The sequence below is a fragment of the Cucurbita maxima genome, unplaced genomic scaffold, assembly GCF_002738345.1.
Source record: "Cucurbita maxima cultivar Rimu unplaced genomic scaffold, Cmax_1.0 Cma_Scf00001, whole genome shotgun sequence".
Lineage (NCBI taxonomy): Eukaryota > Viridiplantae > Streptophyta > Magnoliopsida > Cucurbitales > Cucurbitaceae > Cucurbita > Cucurbita maxima.
In genome coordinates, this window is record NW_019272017.1 from 3,223,346 (window position 1) to 3,248,460 (window position 25,115).

Consider the following 25,115-nt stretch of genomic DNA (forward strand, 5'->3'; position numbering starts at 1 on the left):
AATTTGAAACTATCATCCAATGCTGGAAAGAAATTCATAGTGATCTGAAATACAGAAAACATAAAGAAAAGAGAAGAATCATCTTACCAAGAATTTATGACTCAATTGTTTGGATAATCACAGGGAGGGTTTCTTGATAATAATGTTGTTGTTCATGATGGCATGCTACAAACTAATGTGAAAAAAACAGACCAAGACCAGAATTTCCTCTACCTTACTACCTCAAAGCACCGGTGTTGTACACAAGAAGAGCACCTCCAGCAAGAAGGCCACCCAAGGTCACTGCCCAAATGATCAATAAAAAGTATACGTACCTTCGACCGTTGAACTATGTTTATGTTTATCTCGACGTTTCTCTCTAAATGCACCAAAAACCTGTAATGATCTATTAAAACTAACTATTATAAATAGCTAACAATCTTTTGGAACTTGGACGCAGCAGCCAAGCCACTAAGAATCGCCCCTTCAACGTTAGGGCTAACACAATAATCCCCACAGATGGCCACACGCTTGCTTCCATCCCAAAGGCACTTTTCCTCTCCGGCAATGCTTGCTCCTGGAAAAGCACTTCCCCTGCAAAAAGCCCCCCCTTGTAGTCAGCTCAGGCTATGTTTATCCCGAACTTTGTGCCCTATGAACTACTACATAAACCCAACTATAAGACTCTCACATTTCATAATACGTACAATGCTTGATGCTTATGTAACTATACTAAGTGAAAGTTAACGATCAAATGGTTGGTTCTTATTCAGATGCTTACCATCTATGAGCTTTCATGAAGAACGGGCGTGGAATGCTAAGCCCGATGCTTTGAAACTCTTGATAGAGTTCTTCAGCCACTTTTTTCAACGTGGCATCTGAAGGTTTCTGAAGACCATATTCGGCAATTACTTTCTCAGCATACTCCATGGTTGAATGCAAAATCCATAGTTCGCTATTCAAACAAAAACGAAAGTATCGAGCACCAATCAAAAAAATTATGAATTGCTTGACCAGCTAATGCTGATAGTTTTCTTGACAGTAATAAACATACCTAGAAGACGAACGCCCTGGCTTGCTGCTGTCACAGTAAGCCCAGCTTAGAACTTTAGAATTCATTATAGAGAAACCTCTGACAGGTATCTGGTGATCGAATAAGAACATTAAACGAAGATTGTCTCTGAAACTGTAAGATTGATTCGGCGAAAGCTCCACATTGAGGGCAAAGAATTTTGGACGCAACAAATGATATCTTTTTTAAAAAAATTATTCATAGGGAATTGCATACGACATTATAAAACGGATATGTGAGATTGGAGTATAACCGAAGTGAGAGGCTGTTCAAATCCAAGCATCAGAGCAAAACACGGAATAGCTGGGATGTTCTGCAGCTTAGTTGCCAAATCTGGGATCAAATTAAGGTCTGCATAATTTTAAAAAGTCAGATGGACCTGATACATACTGAGCACGGTTTATCAAAAGCGAAACTTTTTGCTTCTTTGTAGAAGCAATTCCAATAAATTATTTTGATCTTACATGCTAGTAAAATATCGAACAAAAGAATAAAGAAGAAAAAGGAAAAGAGAAAAGGAGAGAGAAGGGAGAAAGGCGAGAGGAGAAAAAAATTCATACTAAACACTAAAATTCTGTAAATAGAAGGGAATCAAGTTGAGTCGCTCTTACAATAAAAAAAGAGAACACGAGATACTTGCAACACATTACTAAATGAGATCGAACAAGCAACGTACCAAGAGGAGGCACTCGTCCTGTTACATTGGTAAACCTAGGAGAAACTATGTTTTTGTCTGATGCAACAACACCCTCAAACTGACCAAGACTTTGTCCATCGATGCCTAATAACAACCATGAGTTATCTTTCTCTAACCATTCCATTCTCCCAACACTTACCCCAAACTTGCTCTCCACACCTGAAAAGAAGTGGAAAAATAAGCACCTTCCTAAGCTCATTTGTAACCTTAAATTACATAAATTAAAAGAGAAAATATAGGTTATATACCGGGTTCATGGCATAACGCTTTGCAAATAGAATTCATGGCCGGAGTACCCACATATCTGCCACTTACTCCTTCCTAAATAGTATTCACTCAGACAAACCGATCCCATAAAAGACATGATATGATAAGAGAGTAAAAAAAAATGCATTAACTATTTGTCCAGTTGCAGCGTTTGTTCGCAACTTTGGATTATATGTGAAACAGTAGCTTTAAGAGAGCACATGACACTTGATATTGAGCACCATTGCTTTTGATCCATAAGTATCAAGAGGTAATTACTCTCAAGGTAGTCAGAGAAATTAAGTGGGTTTAGTTTAACTAGTATACATGCACACAAAAACCAAGATAAATGTCAGAACAGGAAACAAAACAATGAACAAGCCATGTTATGCTATGCTACATTCCCCATTTATGTGCCGTTGATCGAAGGAGCTGCAAGCACTTAATGGAGAGTAGCAAAATGAAGAACTGTCCATTATGGCACCAAATATTCAACAAGATTTGAACAGCAGTGGAGTTCCCTAACCTGTTCTATGCTGGAAAATTGATTGGAAAAGCAATCAAAAACCCCAAAACTTTCTTTCCATTCAGCACAAAGATTTTTTGACTCCCACTCACGAACAAGACTCAATACGTCCGTGGAGCTAACAGTAAAATATGGGGCACCATGGTCGAAAACCAATTCTTTCCCATCTTCAGCAATTTCTCTGTTTGAAATGACGAATAGTAAAATTAAGACACAATTTCTGATGTCACAATATTATAATTCTTCTTTAACAAATGGGAAGTAATAACAATTTCAGATAAGCCGATCAAATTTTCTTTTACTCATTATTGTATAGCTCCTGTTCATCCATTCTCATGTTTCTCATTTCGATTCATAAACGCTACGAGCGCTCATTCTTCGAAATTATAAAACAGTTTTCACGAGATCGTGTCGAATTTCAGCAAGAAGCAGAAACCAAATCCCGTTCGGCATTTCGATCTCTTTCAAACAAAAATGCGAATAATCGGAAAGCGTCCAAACAAGAAACGAGCGGAAATTGATCTCACCTCCTTTGGGACATTCTTCCACCAGGCCCTCTGGCAGACTCGAACAAGGTAACAGATACGCCATTTCTGGCCAAACTCCATGCGCAAGCGGCTCCAGAAACTGCCCCATAAACACATCACAACTTTTCAAAAATCTTCTCGTTCAATGACCGAATTACACATTAGTAGCTTACAGAATCAGAAAGCGTGGGAGAGAAAGGTGATGAGTTCCTTACTTCCACTTCCCACAACGGCGACTTTAGACAGAACGGAGCTCATGGCGGCGCTTTAGTGTTCCTCAATGCGACAATTTCGACTTTCCCTCGAAAATTGTTGGCGGTAGTTGCTAACTTGCTACGGACTCTGGAGTTTTGCCATTTGAAGGAGACGACCTTGTGGTTTGCATTAGTCCACGTCTCCAGAAATCGAATGTTTTTATTAACATAAAATTCAAAAAAATATATTAAATTAATAAAAATAAGTCGAGAATATTTTTAAAAAAAGTTTTAATAATAATTTATTTTCTTAAAAAAATATTTTATTTAAAAAATACATTTTAGTTCTTAATGGTTTTTTAAAAATCCTATTTTTTAAAAAAAAATTCATTAATGCTTATACTACTTTTTTTTTAATTAAAAAATATCTTTATTCGATATGAGGTCTAAGAAACACCTATAATATTTTAAAAGTAAAAATTCAAAAATTCAAGAACGTCTATCAATATCTCTATTTATAAAGTTACTTTTGAAAGTTTATTAGTTTTTTTTAAAAAAAAAAATAGGTACCAATGATATAATTATTTGTGACGCTTTTTAAAAAAAAAATTAAAATTTTAAAAAGTTTAATAATATTAATAAAAAATTTAAAATTTAATGGTGTTTTTTAAATAGTCTTTTTATGATAATAAGAGTGATAAAAAAAGTTTAAATGTATTGGTACTGCGGGAGTTGAAATACGTGTTCAAAGCTGTTAAGAAATAGAAATAGAAAATAGAACTGGAAAAGTGTATGATCTTCATTCACATTTACCACGTTTAAATAGATACAAACTATTAACTAATACCTAAAAATAGAAAAAAATAATATATCTAACTAAATCTTGTAAATAAATAAAATATACGATTAATCAAATTTATACTAACAACTCCCTAAATATCTCAGATATATTCTAACTAATATATCTCCAAAATATCCTCTCAATACTCCCCCTCAAGTTGGAGAGTGTATGTCGATCACACCCAACTTGTCCTTCAAAAGGTCAAATTGCTGTCTTCCCAGAGCTTTAGTAAAAACATCTGCCAATTGCATTTTGGTCGAAATATAACATGGTTTGATGATTCCAGCTTGTAACTTTTCTCGAACTATATGACAATCTATTTCAATGTGTTTCGTACGTTCGTGAAAAACTGGATTGGCTGCTATATGTAATGCTGCTTGATTATCACAATATAATAATGCTGGTTCGGACAGTGGAACATTCAAGTCTTGAAGAATGTATCTTAACCAAGTTAACTCTAAACAAGTATTTGCCACAAATCAGATGACTGAGATACTTGATGAGCTGAAGATTTGATTGGAGATGAAGAAATATGATAGAGACCTCCAAATTGTTTACCCGAGCCAATCATCTTCCCCGTAGCCAAGTCCTGCATAACACAAGAATTAGGATAGAAGGTGACATAACATTTCAAGTTATTGGTAAGTTTGCTGATCGACATTAGGTTTAAATTGAATGAAGGCACACATAAAACGTTGTTTAACTTAAGGTTAGGGCTAAGGGAAATATTGCCAGTATGTGACACACGTGCTGTCTCTCCATTAGGCAAATTTATTGTAGACATGATGGCAGCCTTTGGATCAGTCATAACAGAAGATTTTGATACTATATGATCCGTAGCTCCACTATCGAGAATCCATGAATTAGAACTCGCAGAGTTAACAGATAATGTAGATATGGGAAACAAACCTGCAACATTGATGTGATTGTCAGAATTACCAGAAGGGTTTTGATTGATTGCAGATAAGGCTTGTGCTATCTGTCGTAATTGCTCAGAAGAAAAATTTGGAATGGAATTAGGTGACTGTTCTCCTGTATTCAATTGTGAAACATCGGCCATATTTGCAGATGATCGGTATCCACGATGATTGTGTTGATTGACTTGTCTTGTCCTTGTAGAATTATTTTTCTGTCGACACCGATCTTCTGTATGTCCCCTTTTATCACAAAACTTACAATGAAACTTAAGAATTCGACACTCATTGATTGTATGACCACTTTTATTGCAGTGTTCACATGATTTGTCCTTGGCGAATTTTGAATATGTTGTTTTCTTCTGCACTGCTGATGCAATCGAGAAATTCTCAGCAGGTTCAGAAGTTACCTGTCGCTGCATCTCTTCTTGTACAAGTAATGAATAAGCTTGCCTCACATTAGGTAATGGAGACATCATCAATATGTTAGATCTCACCGTTTTATAAGACTCGTTGAGCCCCATGAGCAATTGCATCAACTTGTCTTCTTCGCGTTGATCAATATGTATTTGACGTTGATTACACGTAAATGGTGTGCGGTACGCTTCCAGTTCATCCCAGAGTGCTTTGAGCTTGGTGAAATATGTTGACAGTGCCATGGTTCCTTGTGACATCGTTGCTATCGAGTTTTGTATTTGAAAAATTGCTGGAGCATTCTTTTGTGAGAATTGATCGCGAAGATCAACCCACACTTGATGAGCTGTCTTGGCATGAACAATGCCTTTAGCGATATCTGCTTCAACAGAATGAGTTAACCAAGATATTATCATACTGTTGCATTGATTCCAGAGTTCGAATTCGGTTGAATTTGCATCTTGGGGCGGTTCCTCAATTGTGACATCAATGAAGCCAATTTTCTTCTTGGCAATAAGAGCATGCATAACTGATTTACTCCAAGATTGGTAATTTGCTCCATTTAATTTGATTGGAACAAGTGAATATCCTGGCTGATCAGAGTGATGCATATAGTAAGGATGTGTTAAATCAACATCCGAAATTTTGAAGCTGGATTTGGCTGAGCCCGCCATAAAGGAAATTTTGATATTTACGATCGATGCTCTGATACCATGTTAAGAAATAGAAATAGAAAATAGAACTGGAAAAGTGTATGATCTTCATTCACATTTACCACGTTTAAATAGATACAAACTATTAACTAATACCTAAAAATAGAAAAAAATAATATATCTAACTAAATCTTGTAAATAAATAAAATATACGATTAATCAAATTTATACTAACAACTCCCTAAATATCTCAGATATATTCTAACTAATATATCTCCAAAATATCCTCTCAATAAAAGCATATGTATTTGGTTTGTTTGATTAATATAATGTCTAATTCATAGAAGAAGAAGAAAATTCTTCCGCTTTTTCCTGTTTTCCATTTTCAACGAGCGTGTTAGGCTTAACTCGCATCCTTTCACACTGCGATTAGAATACCGATTTGATCAACCGCTCCACGAATGAATCAATTTCACTGATTGGTTGATAGTTGGTACAATCAATGTAGCCAGTTGGGGCTTATTTGTGGAAAAGAAAAATGGGTTCAGGGTCAAGATTAAAGCAGCTAGCTATGTCGTTTGAATTTTCTAAGGGATGTACGCGTACCTGGAAGGAAGAAGCCACATGCCAACACTATGGTTGCTATAAAGAAAAGTCCACGAAGCCCTCAACTCCCGTCTCATCCTTCCCATTCTTCCGTGCGATTAGTGTTCAAGTTCCATAGCTCCGAATCCTTCTGTTTCTCTACTCATTTCACCTTCTAAGGTCAGTTTCTCTTATGGGTATCTCTTGATTTCTGTTGTTTTGGGTTCAAATTATAGTTATCATCGTGTTCTGTGCTCTGGTTTGATTGTTGTTTTGTCAGTCTGCAAGCTCTCTCTCTCTCTGTTTTCATTTGCTTTTGTTGTTCTTGGAGTTTGGAACGAACTAGGTGAATTGGGTTAGCTGTTGAATCGTTTTCTTTTGCTGGTTTTGAAAGGATCTCGTTGCTTGATCAATCTTCTGTGTTGGGTTTACTGAGTTTTCTTTGTTAGATGGCGATGAACTTGAAATTAGAAGTGGATTTTGGGTTTAGGAAACCTATAAATTAGTTGTTTCTCTGGAGTGTTCTTGGCTTGATGATGCTTACCATTATCTTTCATGGCCGCTTCTCGAATCTTATCACCTGTGAGGGAAAATCTGAAGTTCTTGTTTATATAAATAGGGTTCAGCGTTTGATTTCCATTTCTTTTGGTTAGTATCAGTCCAAAAAATTTCACTGAGCCCTATATATGTAGAAATCTGTACAAGAGTTGCCTTCATGGACGATCACTGCATAGATGGTCTTCTTGCTAGAACATAAACAACTTCCTTAGATTCTTTTACAATTTTGTTTTGCCCTTCTAAACCTTGTTTCATTGACAGGTTTCAGTGTCATAAGATTCCTTGAAGTAGCGGAGAATAGCTGCTGTTTTATCATATAGAGATGACTTGCTTCCCTTTTTTGTTCGGTAAGAGGGCGAAATCCCCAACGGGAAGCGTTGGCAACGACGAAGGTAAATTAATCTTAGGATAGCCTCATTGTTGTCTGGACATATTTGAAGAGTTTCTTGTAGGAGTGTAAGGAAATTCTTTCATTCTTCTGATATGGAACAGAACTTTTAGGCATGCACAATGTTAGACTATATACATACAAAGAGCTAAAAGTTGCAACTGAAGATTTCAGCTTGGCGAATAAAATAGGGGAGGGCGGTTTCGGTTCTGTATACAAGGTAGCTGGATATCGCGTTTTGCATGAACTATAATTTTTGTGTTCTAGGCACGACCGTTCTAAGTTGTATCGTTCCCTTTATTCACCATGATTATAACCTTGAAAACTACTGTTTATGGCCAGGGAAGGCTAAGAAATGGAAAGCTTGCTGCCATAAAAGTTCTTTCGGCTCAATCGAGACAAGGATTGAAGGAATTCTTGGCTGAAACTAAAGTCATCTCTGTGATAGAACATGAAAATCTGGTTCAGCTTTATGGCTGCTGTGTGGAGAATAATCATAGAATTCTTGTCTATAATTACCTTGAGAACAATAGCCTTGCACAAACTCTTCTTGGTACTAACTGAATCCTATTCTTGATTCTATTTCCTTTCAAGTTCTCTCTCAATGGATGCCAGAGTTGCATTCTCGAGCGTCCCCTTTTCGGGAGGTCACACTTTAGTTTGTACCGTTAAATTGCAGTTCGGTTCTCAAGTTATAGTTTCTTTTTTTCAGGGCGAGGTTCCAGTAGCCTCCAGTTTGATTGGCAAAGTAGGTCTCGAATTTGCATTGGAATTGCACGTGGGCTTGCCTTCCTTCATGAGGATGTACAGCCATATATCATTCATAGAGATATCAAAGCAAGTAACATTCTTCTTGACCGTGATCTCACTCCTAAGATTTCAGATTTCGGACTTGCGAGGCTCGTTCCAGCCAACATGTCTCACATCAGTACCGGAGTGGCAGGAACAATGTAAGCCACTCTATTTCGTTATGAATTTGTTGATTGTGCATACACTTAGCTCTGTATTGTTTAGAATTAAACCACAATTGGATATTCGAAGGAGGCATTGGGGTTTATGTTGGTTTGTGTGTGGAATCGTGGCTCTTTTCGGTCGATGGTCGATTAGTTGTGTTGTGCAGCTGATATTTTTGTGTTAATATTGTGTTTGCCAACCTTCAACAGCCTTAAGAAAGCCTTACATGGAGAATGAGAACACAGAAACATAACCTAAATTCAGTTTTCTACCTGAGAACAACCTTTTTATCTGCTTGATCTCTCTAGTTTCGCTTGTATGTCTTTGTTGAGGAAAATTCACATTTTAACTTTGTTTACGTTCATGCTTGTTTAGTGGTTACCTGGCACCCGAATATGCGATAAGAGGGCAGGTGACGAGAAAATCAGACATTTACAGTTTCGGCGTCCTCCTTGTGGAAATAGTCAGCGGGAGATGCAACAAAAATACAAAGTTACCAATTGGAGAGCAGTATCTTCTCGAAACGGTAAGCGCAGGTTTTATTGTTTTAACTTCGCCAAAAACATCTAGTATTCGAAGTCGTTCATGTTGCAGTTTTGTTTCAATGTAGATCTTAAAATTCATCTTTACAAATCTTTTGATTACTGATCTTTTATTATTAAGAACAAACAGATCACGTTTCACTGTCTGCTTCAGTATACCAATGTGTTGAACAAATCTATGTTTGGATGTTGCAGGCATGGAATCTTTATGAGCGAGGAGAGCTCGTTCTGCTTGTAGATATGTCGTTAAACGGCGACTTCGATGCTGAGGAGGCTTGTAAGTATATTAAGATTGGTCTACTTTGCACACAAGACAGTCCGAAGCTCCGTCCATCGATGTCGACTGTGGTAAAGATGCTAATGGGTGAGATGAGCGTCGAAGATAGAAAGATAACGAAACCGGGGCTGCTTTCGGACTTAATGGATCCAAGAGGAAAGATTCCAGAGAAAAATAAAGGGTCTGATGGTCTGTTCCTTGGAAACTCAACAACGTCATCTGAACCCTCAACTGTTACAACTGCAACCTTCACTGCACAATATGATACCAACAATCTCTCATCTGCACTGTGAAAGTGATGACCCAATTTGATTTATTCTCTTCTTTAATGACGCTTTGGCAATAAGTATATAAATTTTTTATATTTTTTTATTTTTGTAGGAAGAGTTTTTGGAAGGCTTCTGTAATATATTGTCCAATCTTGTGGGAGGTAGAGAGTGGTTCTCGTGGGTGGAAATTTGAACCTCCGACCATTAACTAGGTAAAATGTGTTTTGATCAGTTAAGTTATGTTCATGTCAATTTCTGTTCCGACCCACTATTAATTAGAATCATTATTCAACTAATATGCAATCTTTCTATTCTAATTTCGTTTCTCGGGGACGACCTGTAGGCGTATGTGGATGTCAATGTCTCCCACTCATTTACTTACGCCTCTTATAAACACTCTATCAAAATACTAAATGATTTGAACTTCATCTTCGTATACTCGTTTTAGTAACACCCGTCTTTTGCATTCTATTAGGGGCATCTGTTTTTTTTATTTTTTTATTTGTAATTATTAAATTCATACTTCTTCTCGTTTAGTTGAAAATAGACATGATTCTTTCAAATTAATTTTGGGTTGGGGGCAAGAATACATTAATTTTCAAAGATTATAATTAAATTATGTATCGAGTTCATAAATTAACATGGGTTTTACATTATTTAACTTTATACATTTGTTTAATGCCAATAAACAATTTAAAACTATGAAAACAAATGGATATAAGGTCCAAACTATACAATACTTTTAAATGTTCGAGCATGTGATGATGAAATTAAAAACTATATATTGATTCCAAAATTTGGACGAGGTGGGTTGGATTCGGTTGTTTTTATTAGAATGGAACGAAATGATATTGATAGATCTATCTAAGATTCGAGCTCTCGAGTCATGTTTTTTTATTGTTATTTATTTTTTAAAAGTGTTTTTTTTTTCATTTTTGTAAAAATAGTTTTGAGAGGAATTTACCATAAAATTTTAAAATTAAAAAATATATATTTATTAAACCGAAGACCCTAAAGTTGAATGATTGAACTCATAATTTAACCTAGTATTTAGTAAAAGCATAATATTGACTAACAAAAGAAAGCATTATGAGTTGAAAGAAGCCAATCTTGAGCGATACCCACCACCGAGCTACCGGGTCTAAAACAAGGAGGACATATATGATTGAATATTGTCGTGTTACTCGTGCTAAACCAATACAATTATAAAAAAATTTATATAATAAAGAATTTAAGTTTTTGAACTTATACACTGAGCTAAAATTGTTCCAACGAACATTCTCACTTCGGTATAGTGAGACTTGAACCGTCTTTTGAGTATATTCGAACATTTAACCAAACCCATATAATTTGAATACGAATTTAAAAATATAAACGAAGTTAAAAGTGGAATTGAAGTTGAATATAAAATTAAATTTACAAAATTTATTATTTGAGCAAGGAAATAAAATGTATATTTAGCAAAAATAAGAGAGCCCACATTATTTATTTGCCATAAAGATTTATTTAACATTAAAGAAATAAAAAAACTATAATATATTTGAATGTTCATAAAATTTTAAAACCATGTAATGAACATTGACATGAAGACATTAATTTTTGAGGTATAAGATGAGCAAGAAAACTGAAGTGGTTCCCACAGAATCATTAATGTAAAGGTAAAGCAAGCTCTCCTCCACTTCCGGCTTTATCACATTCACCTCCCTCCATCCTTCTAATCCTTCTCTCTCGTCCGCTTAAGACCAAAACTCTGCTCCAACCTCTCTTCTTTTTCTAACTTTTCGAAAGGGCACTTTCCTTTTTCATGAGTTTTGTTATGCTTCTAACAAAAAAAGAGAGAGAGAAAGGAGGGAAGAGAGAGATAGAATTAGGGTTTCATTTCCCCTTCAGTACCCAGATTAGTTCACTTTGATTCCCTCATTGAAAGCTTTGATTGCAGGGCCCGAGTGGTACCCTTTTGCCAGTCGGTGCTCCATTAATCTTTTTCTTGTGTTGGGTTCTTCTCTTTTCTCCTTCTTTCCAATGTGTTTTGTTGATATTGTTCGTTTGTTCCATTTCTTTTTTGATTTTTGATTTTTGATTTTTGATTTCTTATCCTTGATGGGTTTTGTCTTGATTCTCGTGCCCAAAGAGGCGACGTAGATAATTCCTCTTTTGAGTGCCCTTCTTGGGTTTCTGTTGATTTTTCAAGGATGGTTGTATATGGGATCTTTTGATTGTTCCTCTTTTTCTCAGAAAAGTGTTTCTGTTGGCTATCCTTTATTTTTCGTGTGTCGATTTTCTTCCTGGAAACTTACGTGTGAAGCAATTTGCGTTGAACGAACTCACTGCCCCTTATCGTGATTGAATTTAAATCATTCCATCATTTTTTACAAAGGGTTGCTGCTTACTACTTTAATATGTGTTTCTACGTAAAAGAAGTTTCTGGATCCTCTTGCAGCTGGAAACCCGTGAATTAGTGTCTCATGGGCTTCTTTTTTGTGGTTGTCTAAAAGGGCAGATCAAGGTTTTGATTCAATTACAATGGCGTGCATTTTGGATTTAACTTCCCAATTCTCAGGGGAGACTGTGTTTTTTGGTAGCGTTGATGGTTATCTATAGCTATAGCAACAGCTTCTCTACAAGACTCTACCTGTGAGTGGTTCATTTTGGTTTGTAGCTGCCATGGAGGATATAGGCCTTTTCAAACAAGGATGGAAATGGTTTCAGTCGCAGAAACACACATACTCGCGAGCTCAAATTGCGATTTTTAGTTTCAGAGACAAAGTTGGGATGTTTGTAGAGAGGCATTGGCCAATGGTGTGCCGGTGCTGTGCCTGGATGGGTAGTTTACTGCGTTTAGCAGTGCTACAGTGGTGGGACTGCATTAAAAAAGGCTTCAGGTCGCTTATTGGATTAGGCTTTGCTGCACTGCTCCTCATAATGTGGAGTTGTTTTCTTAGTTTAACATCCATGTCCTGCTTGGTTTATGTTCTCCTCAGTATGGTAAATACCTCTCTAATTCCTGATAAATATTGTTTCTGTTATTCGGGGAGCTTCAAATTTGAGATCTAGAAACTTGCTTGAAATGATAACTAGAGTTGATAAGTTAAGTTCAAAGGGGCCCAATCAAATTGGGGTTACATTTTGTAGATTAGATTTGAGTTTGTGGAAAACATTACTGTTGGAGTTGTTTTGAGGTTTATTGTTCTGTTGCTAGTTGAAACTCTATGGTATCGGTAGCGTTTTGTAAAAGTTCTTCTTTGACTGGGATCTTGTCTGTTTCCCTTCTGTACTGTGTCGACCTGTTCTTTGAATGACGACCCTCGTAGTCTATAGTGCAATGGAAGTTTGCAATGATCGATTTATTTTCTTCGTTTAATAATTCGTGAAGTTGCTGCATAAGGTTCCTTCTAAATTAGTTCAATAGTGCAACAGGCTGTTGAAGTGAAATTATATCTCAATATATTTATAGCTTAGTTCACTTTTTCAGGGAGCTGCAGGAGTTGCTGTTCAATACCTGGGTTACACTCCTGGACTTTTTATCGTCGGACTCTTCGCTATTCTAATATTGTGGATGTATGCTAACTTTTGGATTACAGGGACATTATTTATAGTTGGAGGTATGGACTTCTTTCATTGTGAGATTTTAATTTTTCAATAGTATTGTGGTTCGAAGTTGTCTACTCGATCCTTTTCAAGTAGCCAACTTTCGTTGTGGTTCGTGTCTTCTCTGTAGCCGTAGTCTGCATCTATCATTTATTAACGATGGTCCAGTATTCCAATCTGTTTTAGCTCTCCATAATGCAATAATTTCTTGATGTGGCACATTTATATTGCTCTTGGCGCACGAACCTGTACTCCACTTCAATCAAATTGTTACATGAATCTTGAAGTTTTGTCAATTGATTTGAGCTTTTGTTTATCCTTTGCTTATATATAGGTTATTTGTTCTCTCTTAATCATGCGCGGTTGGTGGTCTTAATGGCAACTGTATATGCTACATATTGTGTTAAAGTTCGAGTTGGATGGCCAGGTGTCTTTCTCTCTATAAATCTTGCATTTTTGTCAAATGATGCATTAAATTATTTGCTCCAATGGTGCGATAAGGCGAGTGAAAGTTCAGATTTTGAAGAACAGAAACAATCTGAATCAGTATCCGAAGATGAATTCTCAGGAGAGAGTGAGTACTCTATTCCTACCAGTGAGTCCGAGAAGGTGCATTCATGTAAATCATCCGCCCCGACTGTCGTGACATCTGTTGTTGATAACCAGAAAGAGGCATCTTGTAGCAAGGTGACCAAAGAGCAGACTGACTCAATTGATGAGATGAAAAGAATATTAAATAGCGGGGACCATTATGAAGCACTGGGATTTCCACGTCACAAGAAGATTGATGTTATAGTTATGAAAAAGGAATACAGAAAAAAGGTGATATGTTTCTCATGCTCACTTTTATGTAATTCACTTATTAGGATCACTCTGTAACGGCCCAACGGCCCAACGGCCCAGGCCCACAGCAAGCAGATATTGTCCTTTTTGGGTTTTTCCTTTTGGGCTTCCCCTCAAGATTTTTAAAATGCGTATGATAGGAAGAGGTTTCTACACCCTTATAAAGGGTGTTTCGTTCTCCTCCCCAACCGATGTGGGATCTCACACACTCTCATTAGATATTTCTTATCAATGCTTAGATTCTTCCGTACCGGGAAACTTCCTCGAGAAAATTCATAGAATCATCTCTAATGGAAATTATACCTATAACACGTTAATGTTTTCTTTCCTTTAGGCTGTGCTTGTGCATCCTGATAAGAATATGGGAAGCCCCTTGGCCAGCGAGTCATTTAAGAAGCTTCAATGTGCATATGAGGTAATTTTCTTTTTATGGAATCAAGTCAAAGTTTCCCCAGAAAAACAACATTTAAAGGGACTTCGAGAACTCTGGTCCTTATCATCTCTGACCCATGTTTGCATGGAAAATTAGGTTCTTTCTGACTCCGTGAAGAAGAGAGACTATGACGAGCAACTGAGAAAGGAGGAATCGAAGACCAGAAGTGTCTGCCAGAGGTCCCAGTCCTATGGGACTTCACAACAGGTCGTGCATAATTTTTATACGATCGATACTTACATTTTATAGTTTGATTTATGTGTATTCTTATCTTTTTGTGTGGCTCTTGAAGCTTGTTTGTTTTTAGTAACTTTTAGTTTACTCAATAAGCAGATGAATTCCGATTATTGCTCAGAGGAGTCGAGACGTATACAGTGCAGTAAATGCGGACATTCCCACATATGGGTCTGCACGAATAGGAATAAGACCAAGGCAAGATGGTGTCAGGTTATTCCCCAAGCTCTTTATTTGAATCTACCCCTGTAAGTTTTATGTTTGAGAATAAAATTAGTTTTGATACATGCTTCGATGTCAGGATTGTTGTCAATATCATCAAGCTAAGGATGGAGACGGGTGGGTCGAATATAAAGGTTCACTGGTCTTTGATAAGCCTCAAAAAGTAGGTTCCTTAACTTGCTTAAGCTCAAGCTTGGTCTCAGGCTTCAAGGATCCCTCATTTTGATCATGTCTTACTGATTAGGAATGAGTTTCTTTTTCCTTGTAGATGGATATACCACGTGCATTCGTTTGTGCCGAGAGCAAGATCTTTGATGTGTCTGAATGGGTGATTTGTCAAGTAAGTGGTTTGTAGTACCTAAGTATATAGGTAGCTACAATCATGCTGTGATCTTCAAGAATGTAAGTTGTAGTGTTTACTTTGGTGGAGCAGGGAATGGCTTGCAGGCCCAATACTCATCGCCCAAGCTTCCATGTAAACATGGTTGGTTTAGGGAAAACAACGCAGCGATCGAAGTCGAGCAGATTTCCTTGGGAATTGGACGCTGAAATGATGGATGAAGATGAGGAAGAGTTTGAGCTGTGGCTTCAAGAGGCTTTAGCCTCTGGGCTGTTCTGTGAAACCTCCTCAAAACGGAGAAAGAGCTGGAGCCCCTTCAAGTTAGGCCACAAAATAGGGAGCAAACAATGGAGAAGAACATCATGCTAGAGCTCCAAACATTGCCTAAACTGCTTAGTTCCATGGAGAAATCACTCAACCAGTTGGAAGATTGCCTAAACTTATTGAAAACACAAAGCTTAGGCAAAGCATAGCCTCTGTTCCTTATCTTCTCACATAAACTCCTGTAACCTTTTGGCCTTACTTCCAAGTAGAGTACCCCAAATCTAACCCATATGTTAGTTGAAATGCATCTGCTGCTGCTGCTGCTGCTTCAGTTTTTTCGACATGAATCCCAATCATCTAGGAGATTTAACGTTGTACACTCCCCAATCTCTTGTACATATCTTGTTTTTTTTTTTTTAAAAAAAAAAGAAACAAGTCTTATTTATATTATTATTGTTTGCATCTCCTTCAAGGAAATGCCTTTTTATGTTAGGCAGACAATGTTCATTACATTTTCAACATTCAGTAATGTGTTTTTCCTTGATCGAAGATGAAATTTCTTTGTCGTTTTGTCTAGTTTGAAAGGAAAATTTTGATTTTAGGATTTTTTTTCTTTGGAATTTGATGGTATTTTATACTTTGATAAGGAGAAAAATGAAGATAGAACAGGTATAAAAGAAATAGAAATTTTGTATATTTATATTTCAACATTTATTTATCTATTTTTTTAAGAGGTTTTTATAATTTTTTTGTTAGTACCCGAATAAATAGTACTGATTTGAGAAATTGATACTGCTTCGATGTTGTAAAATATCTTCCCCCACGGTGTCCCAGTGTTTCCTTTCTGCACGAAACGAGGTAGGAACGAGCATGGCGTTATCCATTGTCTTATCTCTTCACGGTGCCGGCGCCGTGACCTCGTTCGGCGGCGAGTTTCGGCAACTGGGTCACGATTATTTCAGAGTTTCCGGAAGACCCAGAAAACAATTTTGGTGCTCATGTTGGAATGGGTCCTCTTTTTCATCCCGAAACTGCATTTGGAAGATACCTTCTTCCCATAACTTCCATTTGAAGTCTATGGAGTCTTCTCCGCTGTTTTCCGTCGGAAAAGAAGCTGAAGATAGCTTTTTATCGGTACTGTTGTTTTGAACTTTTCGGAACCAATATGGATCATGTTTTGTTGATGTATTTGGAAGATTGTTGTGTGGTTTTCTGGGTTTTCGTTGAGGGAGAACTTGATTGTTCGAAATGTTACCTTTCCCTTTGATTTCTGGAAGCTGAAGCTACTTAAGATTCAGGGTAGAAGCTTATCTAAATGAAATTTGTTATCAAACCTATGCAAAATTTGGATATCAGTTCTTAGGGAAATGTTTGATATTTTTGCTGTTATATATTGATTGACCCAATCAATCCTTTGTGGCAGAATATGAACGAGGATACGGATGATATGTATGATGATTTGTTCAAGAAACATGGGAATGTGGTATTCAAGAGAAATGATCAAAAGCCTCCTACTGCAGAAGTTGATGACGACGCAGAAAGCCTTTCATGTAAGCTTCTCCTGTCATTAGCAAGAACTAGAAATGGACATAAGTTTGCTGTGGATTTATGTTTTGTGTTCATGTCGTGTTTTTCCTGCTAAATACTCTGCTTCATCTTATGAGTATGATGGGTAGTCTTAGATAGTTTATCTTTATGGATTCCACCCGAGGGGCCCTTTCAATTGAAAAAGAGAGAGAACTCAGATTCATCCCGAAGAGATTGAACAAGCTTTTGTAAAAAAGTGTAACGGCCCAAACCCACCATTGGCAAATATTGTGACTTTCCCTTTCGAGCTTCCCCTTAAGGTTTATAAAAAACTTATGCTAGGGAGATGTTTCTACATCCTTATAGCTTCGTTCTCCTCCTCAACCGATGTGGTATCTGACAATCCACCCTTTTTCGAGGTCCAACGTCCTTACTAACGCTTATACCCTTCTCCAATCGATGTGGGATCCCTCCAATCCACCCCCCTTCGATGCCTAGCATCCTCTTGCTGGCACACCACCTTGTGCCCACCCCCCTCGAGGCTCAGCCTCCTCACTGGCACATCGTCCGATGTTTGGCTCTGATCCCATTTGTAAAGTCCAAGTCCACCACTAGCATATATTGTCTGCTTTGGCCCGTTATGTATTGCTATCAACCTCACAATTTCAAAACGCATCTGTTAGGGAGAGGTTTCCACATCATTATAAGGAATGCTTCGTTCCCCTCTCTAACCGATGTAGGATCTCACAATCCATCCCTCTTGGGAGCCAACGTCCTCGCTGGCATACCGCCTGGTGTCTGGCTCTGATACCATTTGTAACGACCCAAACCCACTGCTAGCAGATATTGTTCTCTTTGGGCTTTCCCTTTCAAACTTCTACTCTGGGAGAGGTTTCCACACCCTTAAAAAAATGCTTCATTCTATTCTCCAACCGATGTGAGATCTCAGAAAAGGTTAAATCTCATTATCTCATGTTCTCAATAAGTAGAAAGAAAAAAAAAGGCTGGTCATTAGAATGACACAATACTGTCACATTTTCGACTTGTAAGCCCAAACATCCTTTATATATACCTAAATCCACAAGCTCCTACACATGAGTGAACGATCGGTACATAATACACACGTACCGTTTGCATGTACATTGTGATATCAAAACCTCTGTTACATGGAATGGTTGGTAAACTAACAATTCAATACTTATCTCTACAGTTGCTGTATCAATGGCGAAAGTTGCTAGCGACGTAAAGGCTGCCGATATCCGTGTTCTGTTTGTGAAACCTCTAGTCTATTGGACCCGATTTTTCATTATTGCAACGGCATTTTCTCGTCCTCAGATCGATGCTATCGGGTACCTACTACTTTTTTGGTTTATTGTTCTCTGACTGCCTCTACATATGAAGGTATTGCTTAAACTCACTATTCAATTGTATTTTGCAATGCAGATCCCGGATAAGAGATCTTGCTGAGAAGAAGTATGGTAGAAGTCCTTCTGGTGACGTAAAGCCAAATTCCTGGACATTATTGGACTTTGGTATGCACTATTTTCATTTAAATTTGTTTACTTAAACGAGGAAGATTAAGAACATAGAGTTTCTTTGTGTATTTGAGTTCACGGATGAATATTCAAATCTCTAATCTTTTACTTGTGAACCTAGTGCCTTAACTAGTTAAACTATGCTGAGATTTGATAGCTTCATAACCTCTTCTTAACTATAGGATCATTTCATAATGGACCGATCAAATTGTTCCCCTGTTGTTTGTTTTTGTTCTCAGGAGATGTGGTTATCCATATATTTCTACCCCAGCAAAGGGCATTCTACAACTTGGAAGAGTTTTACGGCAATGCAACTCCTGTGGAGCTACCGTTCGAAAACCAACAGCCGTTTTGAAATGAAAACCGCTCCCAATGTGTTCCCGAGCAGCTGATGCTGAATGAGATGCAGTTTCTGGCAGCTGGTGAGGCAGATTGCTTCTGTTTGTTGTGTCCTTTCATCAGAACAGCTACCATGTGAAGTATTGCAGAAGCAGCTGCATGAATTGGGAGTTCAAACTTTAGACTGCTTGAGGTTGAAGACTGTGTCACTTGGCAGATGGTGGTGTTATGAAAGCCCTATCCCAGTGCTTCTCCTGTCCCTCATAACTTCACTCTATGATACTTCGATATTTGTTTAAATCAACCAGACAAACTTATGATTTAGATCATTTTAAGAACATGTTCCTAACAATAATTTATTTTTAATTAAAACCATTGTTAGAAAAAAAATAAATAAAATTATCACCATATTATGCCCTCGCTTATTCAGAAATCTCTGTAAATATAAAATTAAAAAAAATATGAAAATTACATTGAAGACGAAAATAAGAAGGTTCGACTCTAAATTTATTAAATTTATTAAAACACGACAGAGTAATATTAGGAACTACTATTTCTAATAATTTTCTATTTGAATAAGCAATTGCACCACAAATGACTTGATATTGACTGCATGATGCACACAATTTAAAACTCATTCTAAAATTTTAACAAATAGATAACCCTATGAACAGGATAGAAAAAATGCAAGGAGAATATTGGCTAAACGATTTGTATTGATGACTCCAAGTATGTACAGTGAGAGAAAATATAGAGAATATAGAAGACTTATAGTCCTATTGAATTCATTAACATGATCAACAACAAATCTACCTTTGTAGATTGAACAATCTTCGCATCAAATACACCTTGTTCATAGCCGACGGTTCTTCGTACATATTCGACAACACCTTCAATAGATCTAACGTTGTCTTTTCCTTGATAATGTTGAACGCCACGTTTCTAGATAGCGTCAACCGGATCAATCTTAAGGCTTGTCTTGAGCTTCCACTGTTCTATGGTCATGGTATTTGGCTTCACCCCCAACAGGGATTCGTGAAGATCTTTCTGGTGTAGATAATCTTCAATTTGCATCTTCCAAAAATCGAAATTGGATCCATCGAACTTCTCAATTCCAATCTTTGAATTTCCATCTTCACAGATCGTGGTGACTTCCACCTAGCTCTGGTACCAGTTGTAGGATCGCACAATAACGCACACACTCGATCCAGATGAATACAAAGAACAGGATAGAAAAAATGTAAGGAGAATATTGGCTAAAGAATTTGTACTTTCTGTATTCTCTGTACTCTCTTAGTATTACCGGCTTAATTTTTACTGTCAAAAACTAAATAGTTATCCAACCAAAAACCAATGGGTAGAATGTTTAGCTCTTACAAAGATCCTAACTCGCAGCTTCAGCATCAAAACACTCTATTTCCTTCCACACCAAAAGGGAAGTTTTCATCAAATCAGTCTCCTCAATGATTTTTAAAAAATTCTTCATTCCCTTGGTATGCGTTCTAGTATGATGACGCTCTGGACCCAATGAGAAACATTAAAATCACCTCCCGCACACCATGGATCTTCGTAATAATAAGAAAGTGTAAAGCTAATCAAGGGAAGTTGTGGATCTTAAGTAAGTTGAGCTCAATATAAGAATCAATCTACCGTAGGTAGTTACTGCTGCATCAATATGCAGATCAATTACAAATATTCTGAATAGACAGTTTTACCAGAGAGAATAGCAGCTACGAAGGTAGCGAATAAAACTTGATCACAATGGATGATAGATAGCTCTGAAGGCTTCATCGATTGAGTTGGAGTCTAGTTCTAATCAGATTTTTCATGTACCATGTTGTTGCAAGTTTGAATTATCCTGCTACTTTTCCATATAATTTTAAGGAGGTGCTGAAACTAAGCAAAAACTTACTAATGTAAATTTGATGAAACTAAGCACAAACTTATTAATGCAAAAATCTAAAATAACTAACACCAGAAAGATTTAAGAGGACAAAACACAGATTATAAAATGGAAAACTAGAATTTAGGAATCAGGGGCTCTTTTTGCCCCGTCGAAGTAACTCATTTTCACACACCACCAATATAGGAACACTAGTAACGAAAATCCACAACTTCCCAATCTGAAAATTTCACACACCAATCTGAAAGCTTATGAAAACTCACTTTTCTTGCCTTTAACGCTGAGTTAAACATATGTGTTTGAAAACACAATGCTAATGAACACTAATAAAACACAAATTCCCTAAATTCATAATTTTTAGGTATTTGAGAAAATTTCTTAGGTATTTGATCGTATGTCCGCACCTAATAATTTTTAGGTATTTGAGAAAATTTCTTGGCGCCATTTGTGTTAGTCTACTAATCCTAATAAGAACTTGCAATTAATTTTATGAATGAATGTATAACCTCATAGAAGTGCACCAATTTAAAAGAGTTCAAACAAACACTTCAATCCTTAAGTACTTATTAGCATGGAAAGAATTACCTTAATCTAAGGAATACTTGTGCAATTCCTAATTTAAGTTTAGAGATATTTGTGTAATCTCATAAATAATAAATAAGGGATGTAGTTGACCCCAAGTTATCAACAATAGATATTAGGAAACAACAAATCTAAATAATTCCCTTGCTAGATAACAATACACAGAAATTAGGGGTCAACTACTTCTCTTATTTATGATATTACACAAATATCATTCCTAACTTAAAGTTAGGAATGACACCCGTATTCCTTAAATCAAGGTAATTCTTTCAATGCTAATAAGTACTACTTAAGGATTGAAGTGTTTGTTTGAACTCTTTTAATTCGGTGCACTTCTATGAGGTTATACATTCATTCATAAAATTAATTGCAAGTTCTTATTTGAAATTGATCATCCTCGATAAGGCACAAGCTAGTTCTTAATACTAAAAGGGTTAGGATTAGTGGACTAACACAAATGGAGCTAAGAAATTTCCTCTTAAATACCTGGACATTATTAGGTGTGGACATATGATCTAAGCTTATGATTTTCGGGAATTAGTGTTCATTAGCATTGAGTTTTCAAAGACATACGTTTAACTTAGCGTCAAAGGCAAGAAAAGTGAGTTTTTGTTAACATTACAAGTCTTCCAGGGTCATCCTTGTGTTACCTTATATTTTAGAACTTAGGGCACATTGCCTTCCTTAGACTAACTTGGTTGTCTTAGTCACACTTGGAGTCCTGCAAATTCTCCAACTCTTAAGAATTTTCGCCCCCGAAAGTTTACTGTTCTTACCTTGCCTAGGGGATACTAGTTCTTCGTTATGTCTTTCCAAGTTCTTTGAGGATCTTTTTATGGGTTTGTCCTTTTTTGGCTTGTTCTTATAATCATCCTTTCGTCCTTAACTTATGTCTCGAGGCCATGCATTTATTCCAACATTTACTCCTTATGATTGTCTTCTCAACATCCTTTGTTAAGATTACAAGTCTTCCATGATCATCCTTGTGTTATCTTGTATTTTAGAAGGCACATTGCCTTCTTTATCCTCATTTGGTTGTCTTAGTCACACTTGGAGTCCTGCAAATTCTCCCCCTCTTAAGAACTTTCGTCCAGGAAAGTTTACGGTTCTTACCTTGTCTAAGGGATATTTGTTCTTAGTTATGTCTTTCCAAGTTCTTTGAGGATCTTTTTATGGGTTTGTCCTTCTTCGACTTGTTCTTATAATCTTCCTTGTGTCCTTTAGTCCTTAACTTATGTCTTGAGGCCATGCACTTATTCTAACATTTGCTCCTAACATTTGCTCCTTGTCACTGTCTTTTTAACATCCTTTTTGTTAAGATTACAAATCTTCTATGGTCATCCTTGTGTTACCAATATTTAAGAACTTAGGGCGCATTGCCTTCCTTATCCTTGCTTGGTTGTCTTAGTCACACTTGTAGTCCTGCAAACTCTCCACCTCTTAAGAATTTTCGTCCCTGAAAGTTTATTGTTATTACCTTGCCTAGGGGATACATGTTCTTAGTTATGTCTTTCCAAGTTCTTTGAGGATCTTTTTATGGGTTTGTCCTTCTTCGGCTTGTTCTTATAATCGTCCTTGCATCCTTTAATCCTTAACTTGTGTATTCCAACCATGCACTTATTCCAACCTTTGCTCCTTAACTTATCCTTTGTTAAGATTACAAGTCTTTCATAGTCATCCTTATGTTACCTTACATTTTAGAACTTAGGGCGCATTGTTTTCCTTATCCTTGCTTCACTTGGATTCCTACAAATTCTCCCCCTCTTAAGAACTTTCGTCCCCGAAAGTTTACTGTTCTTACCTTGCCTTGGGGATACTTGTTCTTAGTTATGTCTTTCTAAGTTCTTTGAGGATCTTTTTATGAGTTTATCCTTCTTCGACTTGTTCTTATAATCGTCCTTTCGTCCTTAACTTATGTATGAATCTTTTTGTGAACTGACACTCAATTCGAGTGTGCTGCACAAAAGTGTTGTCTTAAATCACGATTCCTTGACTAAAAAAATTGGATTGGAGTTCCTTTTTTAATAGTCTTTTCCCAGCAACTGGATCTTGTGATATTTGTGTTCTTGAGGATGAAACTTCATTAACATATTGAGGATATAACCATGTCTAGATGGAATAGTTGGAATAGTTGGAATCCTATGGTCTGAACCAATTTGCAACTCTACCCTCTATGCTGTAGTAAGCTTGAGGAATATAAAGGCCTCTCAGTTTCGTATCTAATCATGTTAGTGGTGTAGTTAAGAAATCTGGGTTTAAAAACCTCAATAGTCACGAAACCTAAGAATTAGTAGCATTGCCAGACATGTTTCAAACAGTAGTTTGTGATCTCTTCCTACTTGCAGTCAAATGCTGAAATGATCCAAACAGAGGTAACATCTAAAGAAGCTAAAGCTACAATACACAACTTCACAGCCAACAAATAATAAATAAAATAAAATAAAAACTTCAAAACAAGAATTACTTCACAGCCTTGGGCTTGGAAATCATACCAGTATTCCTAGCAGATGCGAAAATCCAACCGGCCTCAATGACAAGACCAACTGCCTTGTTTTTCCCCTCTCTGTTATCGGAACAAATCTCAATCACATAAGAGTTCGTCGTCCTGCTCTCTTCTGCCAACACATAAATTTGAATATCGGATTTGTCCATTGGCTCCTCACACAAAGAAGAGATGGAAGATTGACGGGGAATGAAACGAAGAGTCCAAGATAATAATCAACGTTACCATGGGAGCAATGCACCTACTAAAAACGCCCTAATCCTCCGTAATCGAAACTACGAAAAATACAAAAGGTGTCGATAAAAACAAACAATCCTTTGATTAACCTCTGGAGTTCTCCAATGAACCCCTAAATCGGAATAGCCGACCGTAGCCTTAAAATTTCAAACCCAGAACAGAATAGTGAAGAGCGAACTAGGCTGAATGAAGTTACATTACCTCTATTTTTCATCACCGAGACGAGGCGAGAAACTTCTTTCGATTCTGCTCTCTCTCTCCCTCCGATTGCCTGCTAATGATCTAGCGATTTCGGCAACGAACACTCAAAAGGGAAGAGGTCGTTGATGGAGAGCTCTGTTACTAGCGTCGGAATGTGCTGAAGAAGAGAGTGAATGCGGGGGGAGAAATATATATGGTCCGTGTAAAATCCCCGGCGGTCGAGACAGCTGGCTCTGACCGTGGAAAACCGTCAACGATGCGAACGGCTAGGTAATTTAACTGATTAATTAATGTGCTCTTTTTTCCTTTTTTGGTTCAATTAATTTCATTACTTGATTTTTATTTCTTCCCTAGTTTTAGGGATTTTTCAGATTTTATTAACATTTTTTGTTTAATTTAAAAAACGAAACAAATAGTTCACACCAATAAATTTTTTTAATAAAAATTATAAAATTTTGTAATTGGATTATAGTTTATTTAATGTGATTCTTCGAACAAATGTGCCACCCTTAATAATAAGAGGATTTGTGGATAACATACCACGAAAAAAATATAAAATTCACCGTAGTTTATGAGCTCGACTCTAATAATAATTTTTTGAATTTATACCTTAATAGTAGTAAAAATATGTAATTTGTAAGTAAGGAATGATGGGATGTGAGCATATTTTTTAAATTTATAGAGATGTTTAATAAAAATACTATTTTAATTAATATTGACAAATTTTA

The 25,115-nt window shown here is 36.7% G+C and overlaps 4 protein-coding genes and 1 long non-coding RNA gene across 9 annotated transcripts; 3 read left to right on the forward strand and 2 right to left on the reverse strand.

Annotated features, from left to right (window-relative positions):
• Positions 1 to 67: 67 nt before the first annotated feature.
• On the reverse strand, positions 68 to 3,419 carry LOC111480646 (renalase-like). 2 transcript variants are annotated; one of them, XM_023125802.1, is made up of 9 exons: positions 3,263 to 3,419; positions 3,048 to 3,147; positions 2,521 to 2,701; positions 1,997 to 2,069; positions 1,728 to 1,907; positions 1,305 to 1,402; positions 1,034 to 1,122; positions 761 to 934; positions 68 to 573 (listed from the first exon to the last, which is right to left on the reverse strand). In XM_023125802.1, the coding sequence occupies exons 1-9, from the start codon at positions 3,303 to 3,305 to the stop codon at positions 402 to 404; spliced, it is 1,110 nt and encodes a 369-aa protein (XP_022981570.1). In that variant the 5' UTR covers positions 3,306 to 3,419; the 3' UTR covers positions 68 to 401. The 2 variants fall into 2 exon arrangements, with proteins under 2 accessions (XP_022981570.1, XP_022981578.1); XM_023125810.1 differs by having other exon boundaries at positions 572 to 641.
• Positions 3,420 to 6,475: 3,056 nt separating this feature from the next.
• On the forward strand, positions 6,476 to 9,964 carry LOC111480476 (cold-responsive protein kinase 1-like). 3 transcript variants are annotated; one of them, XM_023125549.1, is made up of 8 exons: positions 6,478 to 6,828; positions 7,468 to 7,598; positions 7,699 to 7,814; positions 7,937 to 8,147; positions 8,307 to 8,544; positions 8,924 to 9,074; positions 9,286 to 9,662; positions 9,749 to 9,964. In XM_023125549.1, the coding sequence occupies exons 2-7, from the start codon at positions 7,529 to 7,531 to the stop codon at positions 9,658 to 9,660; spliced, it is 1,161 nt and encodes a 386-aa protein (XP_022981317.1). In that variant the 5' UTR covers positions 6,478 to 6,828; positions 7,468 to 7,528; the 3' UTR covers positions 9,661 to 9,662; positions 9,749 to 9,964. The 3 variants fall into 3 exon arrangements, with proteins under 3 accessions (XP_022981326.1, XP_022981317.1, XP_022981309.1); XM_023125558.1 differs by having other exon boundaries at positions 6,476 to 6,828; positions 7,708 to 7,814; positions 9,286 to 9,964; XM_023125541.1 differs by having other exon boundaries at positions 6,479 to 6,828; positions 9,286 to 9,964.
• Positions 9,965 to 11,308: 1,344 nt separating this feature from the next.
• Positions 11,309 to 16,080, forward strand: LOC111479595. 2 transcript variants are annotated; one of them, XM_023124340.1, is made up of 9 exons: positions 11,309 to 12,621; positions 13,109 to 13,238; positions 13,559 to 14,046; positions 14,402 to 14,482; positions 14,597 to 14,707; positions 14,834 to 14,947; positions 15,036 to 15,119; positions 15,225 to 15,296; positions 15,390 to 16,080. In XM_023124340.1, exons 1-9 carry the CDS (start codon positions 12,301 to 12,303, stop codon positions 15,663 to 15,665), a joined length of 1,677 nt encoding a protein of 558 aa, XP_022980108.1. In that variant the 5' UTR covers positions 11,309 to 12,300; the 3' UTR covers positions 15,666 to 16,080. The 2 variants fall into 2 exon arrangements, with proteins under 2 accessions (XP_022980108.1, XP_022980116.1); XM_023124348.1 differs by having other exon boundaries at positions 11,653 to 11,671.
• A 252-nt stretch (positions 16,081 to 16,332) lies between these two features.
• On the forward strand, positions 16,333 to 19,325 carry LOC111481267 (protein Iojap, chloroplastic). Its single transcript, XM_023126678.1, has 5 exons — positions 16,333 to 16,694; positions 16,984 to 17,110; positions 18,298 to 18,436; positions 18,531 to 18,619; positions 18,862 to 19,325. Exons 1-5 carry the CDS (start codon positions 16,431 to 16,433, stop codon positions 18,975 to 18,977), a joined length of 735 nt encoding a protein of 244 aa, XP_022982446.1. The 5' UTR covers positions 16,333 to 16,430; the 3' UTR covers positions 18,978 to 19,325.
• A 347-nt stretch (positions 19,326 to 19,672) lies between these two features.
• LOC111482220 lies at positions 19,673 to 24,599 on the reverse strand. Its single transcript, XR_002718163.1, has 3 exons — positions 24,388 to 24,599; positions 23,939 to 24,061; positions 19,673 to 20,526 (listed from the first exon to the last, which is right to left on the reverse strand). It is a non-coding gene; the product is annotated as an uncharacterized LOC111482220 (long non-coding RNA).
• Positions 24,600 to 25,115: the final 516 nt, after the last annotated feature.

Excerpts from the sequence above, each read along its gene's own strand:
- LOC111479595 (XM_023124340.1), top strand. The coding sequence starts at position 12,301 with ATGGAGGATATAGGCCTTTTCAAACAAGGATGGAAATGGTTTCAGTCG. Across the intron at positions 12,622-13,108 it reads TTTATGTTCTCCTCAGTATG|GGAGCTGCAGGAGTTGCTGT; the intron begins GTAAATACCTCT and ends TCACTTTTTCAG. Across the intron at positions 13,239-13,558 it reads GACATTATTTATAGTTGGAG|GTTATTTGTTCTCTCTTAAT; the intron begins GTATGGACTTCT and ends GCTTATATATAG.
- LOC111480476 (XM_023125549.1), top strand. The coding sequence starts at position 7,529 with ATGACTTGCTTCCCTTTTTTGTTCGGTAAGAGGGCGAAATCCCCAACG. Across the intron at positions 7,599-7,698 it reads AAGCGTTGGCAACGACGAAG|AACTTTTAGGCATGCACAAT; the intron begins GTAAATTAATCT and ends GATATGGAACAG. Across the intron at positions 8,148-8,306 it reads CCTTGCACAAACTCTTCTTG|GGCGAGGTTCCAGTAGCCTC; the intron begins GTACTAACTGAA and ends TCTTTTTTTCAG.
- LOC111481267 (XM_023126678.1), top strand. The coding sequence starts at position 16,431 with ATGGCGTTATCCATTGTCTTATCTCTTCACGGTGCCGGCGCCGTGACC. Across the intron at positions 17,111-18,297 it reads CGACGCAGAAAGCCTTTCAT|TTGCTGTATCAATGGCGAAA; the intron begins GTAAGCTTCTCC and ends TTATCTCTACAG. Across the intron at positions 18,437-18,530 it reads CCTCAGATCGATGCTATCGG|ATCCCGGATAAGAGATCTTG; the intron begins GTACCTACTACT and ends TTTGCAATGCAG.
- LOC111480646 (XM_023125802.1), bottom strand. The coding sequence starts at position 3,305 with ATGAGCTCCGTTCTGTCTAAAGTCGCCGTTGTGGGAAGTGGAA. Across the intron at positions 1,403-1,727 it reads AGGACGAGTGCCTCCTCTTG|ACCTTAATTTGATCCCAGAT; the intron begins GTACGTTGCTTG and ends AAAATTATGCAG. Across the intron at positions 574-760 it reads TTCATGAAAGCTCATAGATG|GGGAAGTGCTTTTCCAGGAG; the intron begins GTAAGCATCTGA and ends GGCTTTTTGCAG.